Here is a 16828-nt window from a genome sequence, read left to right on the forward strand (position 1 = left end):
ATGAATAGAGGTGTTAGGCATTGGTTATATGTGAATGCAATCCAAGACTTTGAGCATTGCAAGCTAGTGTGTACAGATGGCATGGACACATGGCAAGAAAGATGTCAACAGTTATAGAAGGCTCTCATAATGTATTTTCGCTTTATGAGCCTCATTTCTCTAATGATTGAGGATCCCCAGCTCTGTTTTTCAAATCGGTATGTAGGTCTTTAAAAGATGTAGTGATTCATTAAATTTAATGGTTCCTTGTTTCCCCGACCTGGGAACTTTGACACCATCTTATTATCTCCTCTATCACAACTGTGCCTATGCTTGGGCAATCAACTTGCAGCTCCTAACACCACTAGGGTATGCATGAGTCCAAATCAACATATAGTCTATGTTCCAGCTAGTGCCAGCTCCCTTCAATTTAAGGCTCCAGCCACTACAGCAAAATAACTAATTTGTACAGAGCCTTTATCTTTTGACACATATCTGCCAACCAAAGCATAAATTCTGGCTCATTGCCGGGCCTTCCCAATCAAAACCAGACTATAAAACTTTTTTGTTTACACACCAACACAAGCCTCTGTGAAAATGGTAGATGAGCTGCATACCAATAAAGGAGAGAGCAGCATCTATCTCAGAGTTGACTGCCTTCAAACATGTAAACTGCATGTGAGGTGAAAACCCAAGACACTACCAGTAGAATACAAATCCAAGTGACTGCAACCCAGATTCAAGTGCTGTAGGCCATAAAACATATGCAACAAGCATTTAATAGAAACAAGAGGACCCAACAAACATGCAAAAAGAAAGCTCGTCACATTGACATCATCATGATTTATACCCCTGTTATGAGAAACCCGAAGTTCACATGAAGGGAGTCCAGCCATTGAACAGCTTTGGAACCATTGAATGAGGCTGGAGCACCTACCTTTACACGCCAAAAGGGCCCACATCTTTGCCTCTAAGTAGCATGAAATCAAAAAAAGGTTGCTTGATTTAATTAGTCAAGAGCAGCTCCACCTAGTAAAGCAACAGAGGGAGTGGCAATTAAGGCATTGCTGTGAAGCCAACTCTCGTCTATAGAGCAATTAGGCCCACATAATCATAACATGAGTTAGTAATAGGACATGTTTGTAGAAAACCTCACATGGTGCGCACCTTCCAGGCGTCAAGGATGGCAGGTGCAGGGAATATGTCAAAGTGAGGTTGAGAGAGCTTCCGCTGGTCTCTTTGACTCTAGAAGCATCTCTAGAACCTTCTTCATTCGGGGCCTTTTTAAAGGAGAAGCAGTTGTGCACAGTAAGGCAACTTTCAAAACTGCAAGCATCTCCTGTCTAGAGGCAAAGGAGTGTGTACTAATTCTGGCATCTAGGATCTGCTCAGGAGTCTCCCCCCTTGCAGACGCCCCATGAACCCATCTCACAAGATCTACACCATCCCCAAACATTTCATCAATTGGAAGCCTACCAGTAAGAAGCTCTAAGAGGACAACCCCAAAGCTGTAAACATTGCTTGGTAAAGTCACTTGCATGGTGAATGCATACTCTGCAGCAAGACAAAAAAAGGATGTGAGATCAAGATATGCTCTAGCAAAGACGTGAATAATAGTATTTTTTTAAGGGGGAAAAAAAGCTCTAATGCACCTGGGGCTATGTAGCCGAAAGATCCCGCTACCGCACTTAAACTCCCTGTAATTTTTGATGGATCTAGAAGCTTAGCAACCTCAACATCCCCTACTTTTATCTCAGAATAAGAACCCAAAAATATATTGTGAGAGTTGACATCCATGTGAACCATTGGCGGGTGGCATGAATGGTGCATGAAAGCTAACCCTTGTGCAGCTCCAATGGCTATTTGATACCGCATAGACCAGGATAGAATTACACGTTCAGAACTCTCATGCAGCTGCTGCCCAAGACTACACAAGGGTACAAAGTCATACAAAATAATGGCAAGATTTTCTTGCAAGAGGTAGCCAATGGGTTGCATTACGTTCTCGTGTGAGAGCCTCCATGTCTTGTCTAGATCAAAAGCCATCTTTCTGTAATGGAATACCAGGCCTTTTTCTGCAGAGTGGAATTTCTTTGCAGCTAGAACCAGACCAGAGGGCATGACTGCCTTGTACATGATGCTGAAGTGATTACTGCTGATCACATTACACTTCGTTTGTGTGGCTTCCTTGACAGTGTCGAAGTTAACAGCCTGCTCGAGATGTTGCACAAAGACATGGCTGACCATCAGTGAAGGTGCAGGATCCACTGCAGATGACATGTGGTGCTTGTACATCACCGCAATAACTATGCCTGAGACTATTAGCAGAACCACAATCGCACAAGCCACAGTAATGCCAGCAGTGTGCCAAAAAGATACTACCCTGCGTTTGGCTCTGGATACATTGCCATCACATGGAGACAATGGACTGCCACAAAGCCCGGGATTATGTGCATAACTACCGGCATAATCACTTGATGAGCTGTTCAAAACCGAGCCCACCTGTGGTACAGGACCACTCAACAAATTGTAGGAGAAATTCCAGTCCACCAAGCTTATCATGTTAACCAGAGAGGGGATCCTTCCCGAGAGCTCATTGTGCGAGAGATCCAATGAGACAAGCTTGCTCAGAATGCCGATGGAGTCCGGTATAGTCCCTGTTAAGTGATTTGCACTCAGATTCAGCAAGACTTGAAGGTTGGTAAGGTTGCCTATGGTTGATGGAATGGCACCATTGAAACCGTTGTCACCTAGCTGCAGCTCTAGTAGCTGTTGGCAATTGCCAATGCTGGCAGGAATCTCCCCTGCGAGGGTGTTTCCTTGCAATCTTAAGTACACAAGTTTATTGATATTGCAAAGATCTGGTGGTATGCCTCCAAGCAGCTTGTTCTCACTAAGATCGAGTACACTTAGCAGCTTGCATTGGGACAGTCCTCGTGGAATCCCCCCCAAAAAACTATTTTTGGACAAGTGCAGCTCCTGAAGGGTGGACAAACTACCCAGTTCTTCAGGTATGCTACCCGACAAGCTATTATCAGCAAGATTCAGAAGAGACAAGTTCCTGCACCCACTCATTCCTGCAGGTATTTGGCCTGTTAACATATTCTGGTTTGCTTCAAGGTAGATGAGACTCTCAAGCTTTCCAACTCCAGCAGGAAGCTCTCCAGTGAAAAGGTTGTGTCCCACCCTCAAGGTAGTCAATGCATGGCAAGAACCGAGACTGGCCGGAAGTGTGCCGTTGAAGCTGTTACTGGTAAGAATGAGGACTTTCAGCCGCTCCGATGCACATACGTCATCTGAAATTTCCCCACTCAAGTTGTTAGAAGCCAAATTCACATAAAGTAGGTTTTTCCAGTTCAGCTGTGGCATCGGTCCACTGAAGCTGTTCTGATAAGCTGAGAAGGTCTTCAGATTGCTCAGGTTACCAACCACCTGCGGTATGTGGCCCTCTAGCCAGTTCTGGGACAGTGACAAAACTTCCAGGGCCCGAAGGTTTCCAAAACCCAGAGGTATGGTACCTGTGAGAGAGTTGAAAGCAAGGTTGAGGTTCTGAAGGTGGGAAAGGTTCCCGAGCACATCTGGAATGCTCCCACTGAGGATGTTTGCAGACAGGTCCAGCATTTCTAGGCTGCTAAGCTTGTGCAAATCGGCAGGAATGGAGCCGGACAGCCGGTTTGCACTCAGATTTAGGATAGAGAGATTGCTGCAATTGGATAGATTGGCCGGAATTTGATCAAACAGTGAGTTTTTGGAGAGGTCGAGTCTGTTCAGGGCTTGGAGGAGCCCAATGCTTGAGGAGATAGTTCCCTTGAGGTGCAAGCTTTGGAGAGTTATGTTGGTTACACTGACTCCATTGCAATGGACTCCTTCCCAATTGCAGGGATTATTATCAGTTGTGTTCCATAAAGAGCCAGCCCCTTTTAGCTCCTCACTCAAACTCTTCAAGGTCTCCAGATCTGAAGAGAAAACCCTAGCTATGGTGCCAAAGGAAAGCACCACTGCCCAAATGCCCAAAAAGGCCTGTCCAATTAAGCTCAACTCCATTGAAGTTTCCCTTCCAACCCTCACCCACTTCTGTCTCTTTAAACTCTTCTAGTTCCCATGTATAAATCTCTGTGTTGGACCGTAATGCTAGGTTTCAATTCTAACCCGAACCTAAAAACTGAGGTTAAACAATAATATTGGCTGGATCAAGAGGCTATGCCACCACGAAGGATCGCTTTTCTCTTCAAGAAGAAAGCAAGAGTGCCCAAAAGCCCAAGAAATATTGCCCACTTATCTCTTCCTGCTCTTCCTTCTTCAACCCCTGCTTCATTACCCTAACCCTAGTGCTGAACCCTAATACCGTGCTGAAACCGTAACCCTTGTATAGAATTGAACCCTGGAGTTGAACCCATCAGCTGGTGTAAAATTGTTACTGCCCAGATCACAAGGGTAACCCTCTTTGTGCACTAATGCAGTGACTTTTCAACAAGGAGTTAAAGAGAAGGAATCACTGCCAAGACAGACATAGGTACCTGTAGAAGACAGTGTTTTTTGTGTCTGGACTCTCTGCTATCTCCGTGCGTGTTATCTCCATAGGCCCCTATTGCGCACCCATCTGCAAATGCCAAAGTGCAGGACGAGATAGCAACCGCTCCGTTCTTCATGTTGGGAGGATCTGGGTCATCTGCTTGATGATGATGATGGTCCTATGACGATGTGCTTCCACTCTTTCGTTAACCATGCTTCAAACAGTATCCTTTTTAAGAACATTTGCAGAGGAGTGCGGTCCTGGGACCTGACTCGGAAGTCCTCATGAGTCACCATCATACAACTGCAAATTATACGGGCCCACGTGGTATTTTCAGACTCAAAGATGCCAAAGAGTATCCCCCAACCAATCAAAATAAGAGAGCACCCCGACAGGTCTCTACCTTGGTCTTCAAAAAAATCTACACATCAATCTGAAGTCTTAACCTGAATTTTCAAAGGCAAAGTAAAATTTAATTACCTTGAAAAAAACACACCAAAGTTAAAAGGACGGTTTTGGACTATTAGAGCTTGGAAATTTGCAAAGTGGGCCCTCATCCCTTTACATTATGTAGGCCCTAGATTCACCTTTACTTTACATTACGAGGTTTTCTTTTTGGGAACAATAATTATATATTTATATAAAGAGGGCAAAAACAGCCATTTATAGAGTACCTTGTATGGCCTCATGTGTATTGTGTATGGCAGTGGGCATCCAAGTAGAAGTAAGTAGAAGGGGTCCAAACTTCTTCCACCCCTTCTCAATCCTTTCGAAAGAAACGCTTTATAAAATAGTGCGCTCGTCCACCACGCATGACCCTATCACACTTAGGGTGGTCAGCCAAGTACAAGCTCAATTTAGTGACGGTGGCTACAACCGTTCTCTCTTATTACTAGCATAGCATATGTGCTATGTGTCTCAAATTAGCCATGTAGCATGGAATGCTCTTAATGCATCACATAATATTGTGTATGGCTTAATATGTTCAAAACATTGAATGTCTTAGAGCATAGAATTAAGGAAGCTATGCTGCACAATATGTCTGAAGAAGTACAGTTGTTGTATGGTTTAGAGTATGGTGTATCACAATAAGGTATAAGAAAATTCCACTTGCGTTGGTGGGCAAGTAAAGAAGCTATTCTACATGGGACAAGTGCATGCAAGCTCAAGGACGGCCTCTACTCTAGTAATCATGAAGCCTAGTTCAATAAAAGGGCATCTTTTGGTGCTAATATATCTAAAAATGTGACGTTCCCATCATCATCTTGAGCATCAAACTGCTCACTGGATTCCAGGTCCAAGTCAAGTGCGAGCATGCGGCAAAAGCAAGTCCATCCTAAGGTAATGGCAAGAAAGGAAATCACAAACTGAGGTGTCCACGTTCATGATCAAATTGAAGAGTAGGAGATAGTGTCCCAATCCAGACCTCCACTCACATTGTTGTTGTTGATGAATGGCAGTGGTGATGATATGCTACATTGTCTCCCCCCACGAGGCTAGAAGTAAATGCCCTTATAAGAAGACTTTTAGAGAGGAGTGCTTGAGTTAAAGTTCTATTCTGGGGTTAACATAGCTGTAACTATGAAACATAAAATGGCTAATTTTCTCTATGTAGATAGGGCCTACCTAACAAAGAGAACCAAGAGCATTAGAATTTTAAAGTATGCATTCAAAATGCCTAAAGTCATCATGTGGGGTCCCTTTCTTGGCCCCAAGGTCACAATTCCAAGTTCCCTTACAAATGTGTCCTTTTTCCCCTCACCAAAGCTAAAAGGTAGGCCCCAAGGTCACATTTAACCTTGCCATTGTGTCATTCGCCACTAGCCTAAGATAGAATGCAATTTTTATTACCAACTGTACTTGTATGGCTAAATGCATTAAGGGAAGTATTCAAAACATACATTAATGGCAAAATGCATTGCAACTTTAGTTGTATGGCTAAATGCATTAACATAAGCATTCCGAACATCGTATGTCACATTTTATCTTGCCGTTGTGTCCTTTTTCCCACTAGCCTAAGATAGAATGTAATTTTTATCACCAACTTTACTTGTATGGCTAAATGCATTAATAAAAGGATTCAAAACATTGTATGTCTTAAAGCATAGATTTGTGAAAGATATGGTGCAAAGCAAGAAGAGAGAAATGTAGATATAGTTCGATGCAAAGCATTGTAGCAAGAGAGAAATGTAGATATAGTACGATGCAAAGCATTGTAGTATGAGAGAATTTCACCTTGGTGGTGTGGACAAGTAAAGGAGTAATTCTCAATGGCATAACTACATGTGAGCTCATGGACATCCTCTACTCTAGTAAGGATGAAGCCTTGCTTGCAAATATTTTTTATGCCAATAAACCTAACGATGTGGTCATTTCCCACCATCAGGTGAAGCATCAAATCTTTGATAAAATCTTACATCCTTTGACAAAGTACTAGCATGCTACAAAAGCAAGTCCATCTCAAGACATGGGGCCAAAGGGGAAAGGCATGCAAGGGGGTCTCAAACTTAGGATAGTGCACATGAGGCCTAAGGGAAAGGCATGTAAGGGGATCTTAAACTTAAGATGGTGCACATGTTGTTACATAGGTGGTGAAGTTAACTTGGAAATTCGGCATGCCCCTATGATTAGCATGATTACTATACCTCAGTTAGCATTGATACCCGGAAAATCCATTGAACATAGTTCATGGATGGGTTGTACTTAATATTCTCTACGAAATTGTGGTGAAGCATCATACTTGTAAATCTTTCAATGTGCTTTGAAGAACACTTGTATTTGAATTCAAACTTCAAAAACTAGTTTTCTTTTCATAGTGCTCTTTATCATTGTGTTGCCTAAACAATGGATTTGTGAATAGTTTATTATGATCCACTTAAGCTAGTCTACATCATTAGCTCAAAAAATTGACATGCTATTAGAGCCATGGGGGTGAAGTAGGTAAAGGTGGATTATTAGTTTGATTATTCATTTAGATTTCCAGCCCATAAAAGGTTTGATAATTACCAGCCCTAACAATCCTCCACGGCACTCCAAGAAGCTAATCTATCATTATTGCAGCCGAAAGATTGAGAGCTCTTAAGCAGCCCATCTGTGAGGTTTGATAATTACCAGCCCTAACACTCCTCCACGGCACTCCAAGAAGCTAATCTATCATTATTGCAGTCGAAAGATTGAGAGCTTCTGCACGCCATCTCCACGTGGTCTCAACAGCAAACGGTGCTGTCTTCTACGAAGTCAAAAAAGTGATGCAATCTGGATTTTTTATCCTTATGATGTTCATAAGACCTTAATGCTTTTAAAGTGTTACCTTTCACAAGCAAGTCTTTCACACATGCTTTAAATCAACTTTGCAATCACTACAATCCCGATTTTGTGAACAAGTCACTCTTCCCATTAATTTATAAACAAGACAATCCTCCAATCCTCTAAGTAGCCAAAATAATTGATATAATGTATGAATTTCTCACTCTATTGTGTATGTATGTATGTGTAAGTAGCGCATCTAGGCTTACAAAGTGTTTTTTTTTTTTTGTTGGGTGAGATTAAGGACAACCCCAAGGTTGAAATGTGTGCAAGATGCCACCCACAAGACAGAGTGGCATATGCCCTCTTGTTCTTCAAGTCTTGGGTAAAAATCACCCGAGATACTTGCAGGTGCGTAAGATGAGAGACCTTGATTAATTGCACAAGCATCACTGGCCATTATGCATATAGCAAGCACATGTTTCCTTTAGGTTTCTTTGAACCTCCTCTTATCATTGAGGGGGGAGTTTTAGAATTCGGACTAAATTGTAATGCCAATAGGTGGCCAAGTGTTATGGGACCTTAGAGTCAATATATCGCTATGAATTGCAAAGGTTGAAGTAAATCCAACTAGGGTCGAAGGGGAGAGAGAGAGAGAGAGAGAGAGAGAGAGAGAGAGGATTGGGATAGTCAAAAGCTCAACAAAGGTTAGAGTCAGTATATCGATATGAATTGCAAAGGTTGAAGTAAATCCAAATAGGGTCGAAGGAGAGAGAGAGAGAGAGAGAGAGAGAGAGAGAGAGAGAGAGAGAGGATTGCGATAGTCAAAAGCTCAACAAAGGTTGCATCAAGAGTTGCAAGCTATACTTGCCTTGGAAAAGTCTTCTATTCATAGCTTATACCATCTCTTGCAAACTAGATATCATCAATATTCATGAGTACGCACATAAATCATAGGAATTACTCTCAATGAAAGAGAAGAAATGAAACAATTTTTAAGTCCTAGAATTTAGATTCATTAGCATAAAGCATGTGAATGTATTTGAATAAGCTTTATGTATATGTTTTAGTACAATCTGTTGAATAAATGTAATCCCAACTCCTTAGTCTAATTTAATGTGTGGTGGCTAGGCTAGTGGTCAGTGGGGTTGGTGTAAAGCCTACAAATGGTTGGTGCATATGGTTCATGCAACTCATGCAACTAAAAATAGGGTAGAGGGGTCTCTCAATAAGGTACAAGTCGTGATCAAGTGATTATGTAAGTTTGGTTAATGCCTAATTATAATTAGAGTCTTTTTGTGTTAATCTCAAAGTAATTTCTGCATATACTAGTTTTTGTCCCTCATGTTCATGATGTTTTGTACAAGCTTTGATCCACCTTGAGTATGTTTTGATCAATATTCATAATTGAATTATCATATCCAACATTTGGTATCAGAGCATGATCTAATTAGGTTTAGTTTATTAGCAAAAATCCTAATCTCTCTCTTAATCACCATAGCCTGTTTTTTCCTGTTTGGACAACATGCTGTAGATTGCCTCCATGCTTGCATGTGAGGAGATTATACTTCACTATTTTGATATAGGCCTCTTGCTTTGGTCCCACGCATGCCCTAAAACGAAGCTCGAAGGCGGATTTGGTCGCTTCTTCAACGAATTCATCATCGCCATCAAAACAGGCAGCGTTCTGCTAATCGCGTTCATTCGGTGCCGTCTCTATGAATTTGTCTAATTCCTCTTAGGTGCTTCAAGTCTATAATGTAAGGATTCAGCATACCAAATCTTGTAGTATTTGGTCCACAGGAGCTGCTATACGGAGCCGTTTTTCAGTCGCCTATTTTCTACCTCTCTTGCTCCAACAACATGGTGCTTATTTTGATCTATATTGATGATATTATTATTATTTGGGCCTAAATCATCTATATGAGCAAGTCATCAACATCAAGTATCATATTGCATCATCACGAGCTCCAAATTTCCCAACAAATTCAACGGAACTGGGTTTCATACCTGGCAAATCAAGGTGAAGGGGTATCTCATGAAGAAAAATCTGTGGAGTATGGTCAAGCCACTTCCTGAAGATGAAGTAGGTATTTCTGCTGCTGCTGCAGCTACAACGGCTGCACTTCAAATAAAAGATGAGCAAGCACTTGGTATTATCGTTACTGCTTTAGAAGATGATTTTATTCATTATATTGATAATGTTGAGTCAGCTATGGAAGCTTGGGAATTGCTAGAGCGTACTTTTGGTGCAAAGGCAAAGCATTCCAAGATCAGTTTGAAGATGCAACTCTTTGATCTAACCATGGAGAGTAATGAAAATTTAACAGCTTTGATTAACAGGTTGAAGAGCTTAATGACACAATTGGTTTATGTTAAGTCTCTTGTTCTTGAAGAGGATGCTATTGCTATCTTGCTTAAAAGCTTACCTTCAAGCTTTAGGCAAATTGTGATGGTACTTAAAGAGAAGAAGCCAGTCCCTTCCTTGGAAAGTATCATAAATTCTTTGCAGGAAGAATACAAGAAGATTACAAAGGATGTGATAGATCCTTATTCACATGCATATACTACTACTTCGACATCGGCAAAGAAGAAGTGTACTATTTGTGGTCGTACAAATCATCTTACTAAGGATTGTTTCTCCAAACATCCTTGTGAGTACTGTGGAAAGACGAATCATCCGTCCGCAAAGTGCTACCAAAAAGATCAAAATCTAGCAAAGGCACATGTGGTTGAAGAAGTCAACCAAGTGGAAGAAACAAATCTTTGTTCTAGTTTTAGTATAAAAGATATAGATGATGATTATGCTTTTTAAATTATGTCATGTATATGGTTGAGTCAAGACTTATGTTGTTCCAACTTGACGAGTTGTAGAGGAAAGTACACCCTATGTTGTTGTTAAGGGGGGACTCTTACTCATTGTGTCAAGGAGGTATGTTAGACTTGTTCATGTTCTTGTAAGAAGTTAGTCTTAAGGGGGGATTGTTGAATAAATGTAATCCCAACTCCTTAGTCCAATTTAATGTGTGGTGGCTAGGCTAGTGGGGTCAGTGGTTGGTGTAAAGCCTACAAATGGTTGGTGCATATGGTTCATGTAGCTCATGCAACTAAAAATAGGGTAGAGGGGTCTCTAAATAAAGTACAAGTCGTGATCAAGTGATTATGTAAGTTTGGCTCATGCCTAATCATAATTAGAGTCTTTTTGTGTTAATCTCAAAGCAATTTCTGCATGTACTAGTTTTTGTCCCTCATGTTCATGATGTTTTGTACAAGCTTTGATCCACCTTGAGTATGTTTTGATCAATATTCATAGTTGAATTATCATATCCAACACAATCATATGTGACAATCTAAGTGGAAATGAGGAGGGAGGGTGTGTGTTATCTTAAGAAGAACATAATATCAAGTGGTCAAATTCCCAAATCTTTTCAACAAACCCATTAACCTTGAAATAGGAGTAAGTATATGTGTGATGATCTAGGTGGAAAGGAGGAAGGAGGATGTGTGTTGTCTTAAGAAGAACACAATTTTAGGGGGCAACATTTCTAAAGCTTTCAACAAACCCAATACCCTTGAAATAGGAGTAAATACATGTCTTAATCTTCATCATTCATATACAATTGTGGATTTATTTATTTTCATCTATTATATCTATTACAAGATAAAGGAAGAGTCCCCACCCCTTTACGTGGAGAAAGGAGAGGGGGAATTTTTGAAAAGGGGAAAGGAGAAGAGAAGACAAGTGTTTGGGGTTTCTTTCCCACACGCTTAGATGCATTGGGGCTCACAATTAATTGTCACCATCAAACCATTTACTCATTGAGTTTCTTATATATATATATATATATAATACATTAGAAAGCAAACTGCCCACTCCACCCCTCCCCACACACACATACACACATCTTCTAATATTATATTATGTGCATGTGTAAGAGAGAGAATATACATACACACACACACATATATTATGTACATGTGTAAGAGGAAGAATATACATACACACACACGTATATATATTATGTATGTATGTGTATCTATAGGTATGTAAGCATGTATATATAAATAGATTTATATCTATTACAAGATAAAGGAAGAGTCCCCACCCCTTTTTGTGGAGAAAGGAGAGAGAGAATTTTTGAAAAGGAGAAAGGAGAAGAGAAGACAAGTGTTTGGGGGTTTCTTTCCCACATGCTTAGATGCATTGGGGCTCACAATCAGTTGTCACCATCAAACCATTTACTCATTGAGTTTCTTATATATATATATATAATACATTAGAAAGCAAATTGCCCACCCCTCCCCCCCCCCCACACACACACATCTTCTAATATTATATTATGTGCATGTGTAAGAGAGAGAATATACATACACACACACACACATATATTATGTACATGTATAAGAGAGAGAATATACATACACACACACGTATATATATTATGTATGTATGTGTATCTATAGGTATGTAAGCATGTATATATAAATAGATTTATATGTATGTCGATGCACACACATGTATGTGTATCTATAGGTATGTAAGCATGTATATATAAATAGATTTATATGTATGTCGATGCACACACATGTATGTTCATGCACACACTGACACAAGCACATGATACGTGCACACACGTATACAAACACACATACACACACTCGCACGCATGGACACACGTGCAACACATAGAGATATGCACACTTGCACACATACTCAAGCTTGCATATACACACATGTGTATACATGCACATAAGCACATAAATACACTCACATAGACAAGTACATGTGCACACACATGGACATGCACACACTGTGTGTGTGTGTGTGTGTGTGTGTGTGTGTGCGCACATGTGCGACATGAGAAAGAAGTATGTTTGTGTGTGTGCATAAATGTATGTAAGAGAGAGAGATAGATTCTATATGTGGGAGAGTGTGTGTGAGAAGAGATATAGCGCGCGCGCGTGTGTGTGTGTGTGTGTGAGAGAGAGAGAGAGAGAGAGAGAGAGAGAGAAACACAGAGAGAGACAGAGACATGGAAGTCTATGTGTGAGAGTGTTCGGGGTGTGTATGTGTGTGTGTGTGTGTGTGTGTGTGTGTGAGAGAGAGAGAGAGAGAGAGAGAGATGTAATGAGCGAGAGGGTGAAAAGAGAGAGAGAGAGAGCTAGAGAATAAAAATTAGCTTTTAATAAAATATAAACAGAAATATAAATTAAATAAAAAACATATATGCATATATGTGTATACATGTGTGTTTTTATTTACATTTATACATACATACATATATACATATATATATATATATGTGTGTGTGTGTGTGTGTGTGTGTGTATTTGTGTGTGTGTATGTGTTTCGATGTGTGTCTGATATATCTATCTATATATTTAAAAGTGACCACAGCTTATCACCCATCTCCACACATTAATATTTAATCAAAATTAAATAAATTATGTTGATGTTTGTATTTATATTTTTAAATATATGTATATATGTATAAGTATATGTGTCTATGTATAGGTATATGTATCTAAAACATAATATTGTATATTTAATCAAAATTAAATAAATTATGTTGATGTTTATATTTATATATTTTAAATATATGTATATATGTATAAGTATATGTGTCTATGTATAAGTATATGTGTCTATGTATAGGTATATGTATCTAAAACATAATATTGTATATACTATATATTTACATATGTGTATGTGTGCGAGAGAGAGAGAGAGAGAGAGAGAGAGAGCGCTTCTATGTGTGTGGGAGAGTGTACGAAGACAGAGGGAGTGTGTGCATGTGTGTGTGTGTGTGAGAGAGAGAGAAAGAGAGAGAGAGAGAGAGAGAGAGAGAGAGAGAGAGAGAAACATGCCTTGATGTCAAAGCCCAGCAAACCCTCTAGTGCAAGGCATCAGTATAGCCAAGCGTAAACCCTCCAGTGTGCATCAATGCCTCGACGTGTGCATCAAAAGCCAAAGCCAAAGCCAAAGCCAAGCAGACCCTCTAGCATAGCACATGGATCACTACAGAGCAATAGTGTGGAGCCTAGGAGAGCATGAGAAGCAAGAAGCATGCGTCAACCAGCCTAGCATGAATCGCAAGTAGCATGCATCGACCAACCTAGCATTGAGAGTGCAAGAGGGCCAGTCCTCCAAAGTTGAGAGAGAGAGAGAGAGAGAGAGAGAGCAATAGTGTGGAGCCTAGGAGAGCATGAGAAGCAAGAAGCATGCGTCAACCAGCCTAGCATGAATCGCAAGTAGCATGCATCGACCAACCTAGCATGGAGAGTGCAAGAGGGCCAGTCCTCCAAAGTTGAGAGAGAGAGAGAGAGAGAGAGAGAGAGAGAGAGAGATGAAATGAAATGATATATTAACGTCTCTAAGAGGCCATAATGGCCTATGAGACCAAAACTGAGAGCACATCTGAAGTTGGTGTCTCATCAAAGAGAAGAACTAAATGAGACTAAAAAGTACAATAAACTGATTGTCTTACAGTTATAAGCACAGAATTGTAAGACTCCGAGATGATACTAAGTAGAAAATATATATCAGGTAGATCCATGTGCTGATTAGTTGAAGTGTTGCCCTCTCCTTAGATCAAATATCTCCGCCATGCGGGGCTGTCTAGAATGGAGAGGTCGTAGAAGCGAGGTAGGTGATCCGATGCCGACGAGCAATAATGGCTTTGATTCGATGGTGGTGAGGATGCCATGGTCGAGATCCTAGTGGGCGTGGCCGACGAGCACAACATAAGCTGACATATAAGAATACATACATATATAAACACCATATTGGGGAATATGGGAGTTTCCCACAAGTTTGGGACACGTGGTCAAAAGTTTGGATTAACCATAACTTGAACACCACTAATCCAAAATGAGCGCTTTATAGCTCTTTAGATTCCATTTTTCAATCGCTTTCCAACGATAGGTCATATGATAGGGTTTTGAGAAACTTACAAACATGTCATCCATGTCCCTTTTTTTAAGTATTCAAAAATGGGAATTGGGAAATTCCCAAATTCACTAATATGGTGTTTATACTATACATGTTTATACATATATAAAAATATATATAAGAATACATACATATATGCATATGTAACATAACACTTATAATGAATTTATATATTTATGTATGTATATATATATATGGATTATGCATTTAAATATGTTATATATAGATTGTGCTATATATGCATATATGTATATATACATATACGTATGTATTCTTATATATATATATATATATATATATATATGTATATATTATATATGTCTTTGTGTTTTTATATTTGAAACAAACTTATATAGAATAAATATATATATATATATAGAAAAAAATGTATAATATCACGTGTTAGTAATAAAAAAGTTGTGTGTGTGTACACACGGACTTAACACACTTACTCTCTATCTGTCTCTCGCAAATAGTCACACAATATTCACATAGGCACACATGCATGTATGCACACCTCTCTCTCTCTCTCTCTCTCTCGTTAATTTTGTTTCTTGTTGCAAATTGTTTGGGCAAGAGTGAAAGAAGACTATTTTAAAGATAATGTGGGGGAGGGAGAGCTTGAGTTCCTTGCAAGTAAACACACACACACACACACACACACACACACACACACACACAAAATAGTGCAAGAAACAAGAGAGATGGATGGCTGAATTTTCTTCTATCTTCTTCTCTTCTCGACAACCATATAACCAAAAGATAAGAGTACATACATAAAGGGAAGGCACTCTCCAACAACAACATACAAAAAATGATCGGTCTATAGTGTGAACTCGACTATATGAGCTAGCGCTATAAATATGCCATAACTCTAGTACTCCAAAGTGGCTGTCACCACACAGCCTGTCATCCACTGGCGAGATATCGACCATAATATCACCAACCATGCCAGTGGTATAAGTGCGGAAGCTGTCACCCAGGCGGGTCATTAATGTCTGGTCATAGCACTAGTTGAGCTCGATATCTCAACACTCCCCCTCAAGCTCAACTCCGACATATACCAGATCTACATCACCTACTAGAACCTTCTCCCTCACAAAGTGATAATGCACCTCAATGTGCTTCGTTCTAGCATGGTATACTGGGTTACTAGCCAACTGTATGCTACTCATGTTTGCCACAATAAATGACAACTGCCCTATCCATGGGCTCACCCATATCACCAAGTAGTTACTGAAACCAAGCTACCTACAAGCTGCCGTAGCAGCACCCCTGTACTCTGCCTCTGTACTCGACAAGGCAACTGGTGGCTGCTTCTTACTGCTCTAACTCACAAGCAGCACTCCCAAATGAGAACATAAAACCAGTGGTAGAGATTCTCTTGTCTGCAACACTACCAGCCCAATCAGCATCTGTGTACCCATGTAGTTGTATCTCTATACTAGTCTCATAGAAAAGTCCATAATCAATTGTGGACTTTATGTACTTGAGAATCCATCTAGATGCATCCAAGTGTGTCTTCCTAGGGACCTACATAAACTGGCTCACAAGTCCAAAAGCATAACTCAAGTCTGGCCTAGTAATGGTCATGTAGATCACACTACCCTCTATGCGCCTGTATGTACAGGGGTCCTCCAAAAGCTCACCTGTATTTGTGGAAAGCTTTGCGTTTTGCTCTAATGGCACTGAAATAGGCTTACAGCCTGCCATACCATACTTAGACATGTCCAAGCCATATGTCATGAGGCGATCTCACCACCTCTATGCCCAAAAAATATCGTAACTCGCCCAAATCCTTCATCTCAAAATTTTGCTTCAAAAGCCTCCTGACATCATGTATGTCAACATCATCATCACCAAAGTGCAAAGATTGGGCAAATTTGTGACAATGGTTGGATGCATTTACTATGCACATTGGATAGTCTATCATTGTTATGCCTTTGGCTATGTGAATCAATGCCTTGTTTCATTGAGATTTGGCACCAAATACAAAGGAGGTTATGGCAAAATTTTGACAAATTTGGAAATTTCTACAGTCACACAGAACACCAATTCAGTTCAAAACCATTGGGGCTGATTTGAAGTGGTTTTCATAGCTTGAAAGTAATATCCAAGGGCTACATTTCAAGTGCCCA

General features: G+C 40.1%; 1 protein-coding gene across 1 annotated transcript; it reads right to left on the reverse strand.

Moving 5' to 3' along the window:
• Nucleotides 1-785: 785 nt before the first annotated feature.
• Nucleotides 786-4699, reverse strand: LOC147624817 (uncharacterized). The gene is made up of 2 exons (XM_086818043.1): nt 1632-4699; nt 786-1533 (listed from the first exon to the last, which is right to left on the reverse strand). The coding sequence occupies exons 1-2, from the start codon at nt 4021-4023 to the stop codon at nt 1184-1186; spliced, it is 2742 nt and encodes a 913-aa protein (XP_086674169.1). The 5' UTR covers nt 4024-4699; the 3' UTR covers nt 786-1183.
• Nucleotides 4700-16828: the final 12129 nt, after the last annotated feature.

This window comes from Cibotium barometz, chromosome 24 (genome assembly GCF_041138505.1).
Source record: "Cibotium barometz isolate CiBa-2024 chromosome 24, ASM4113850v1, whole genome shotgun sequence".
NCBI classification, from domain to species: domain Eukaryota; kingdom Viridiplantae; phylum Streptophyta; class Polypodiopsida; order Cyatheales; family Cibotiaceae; genus Cibotium; species Cibotium barometz.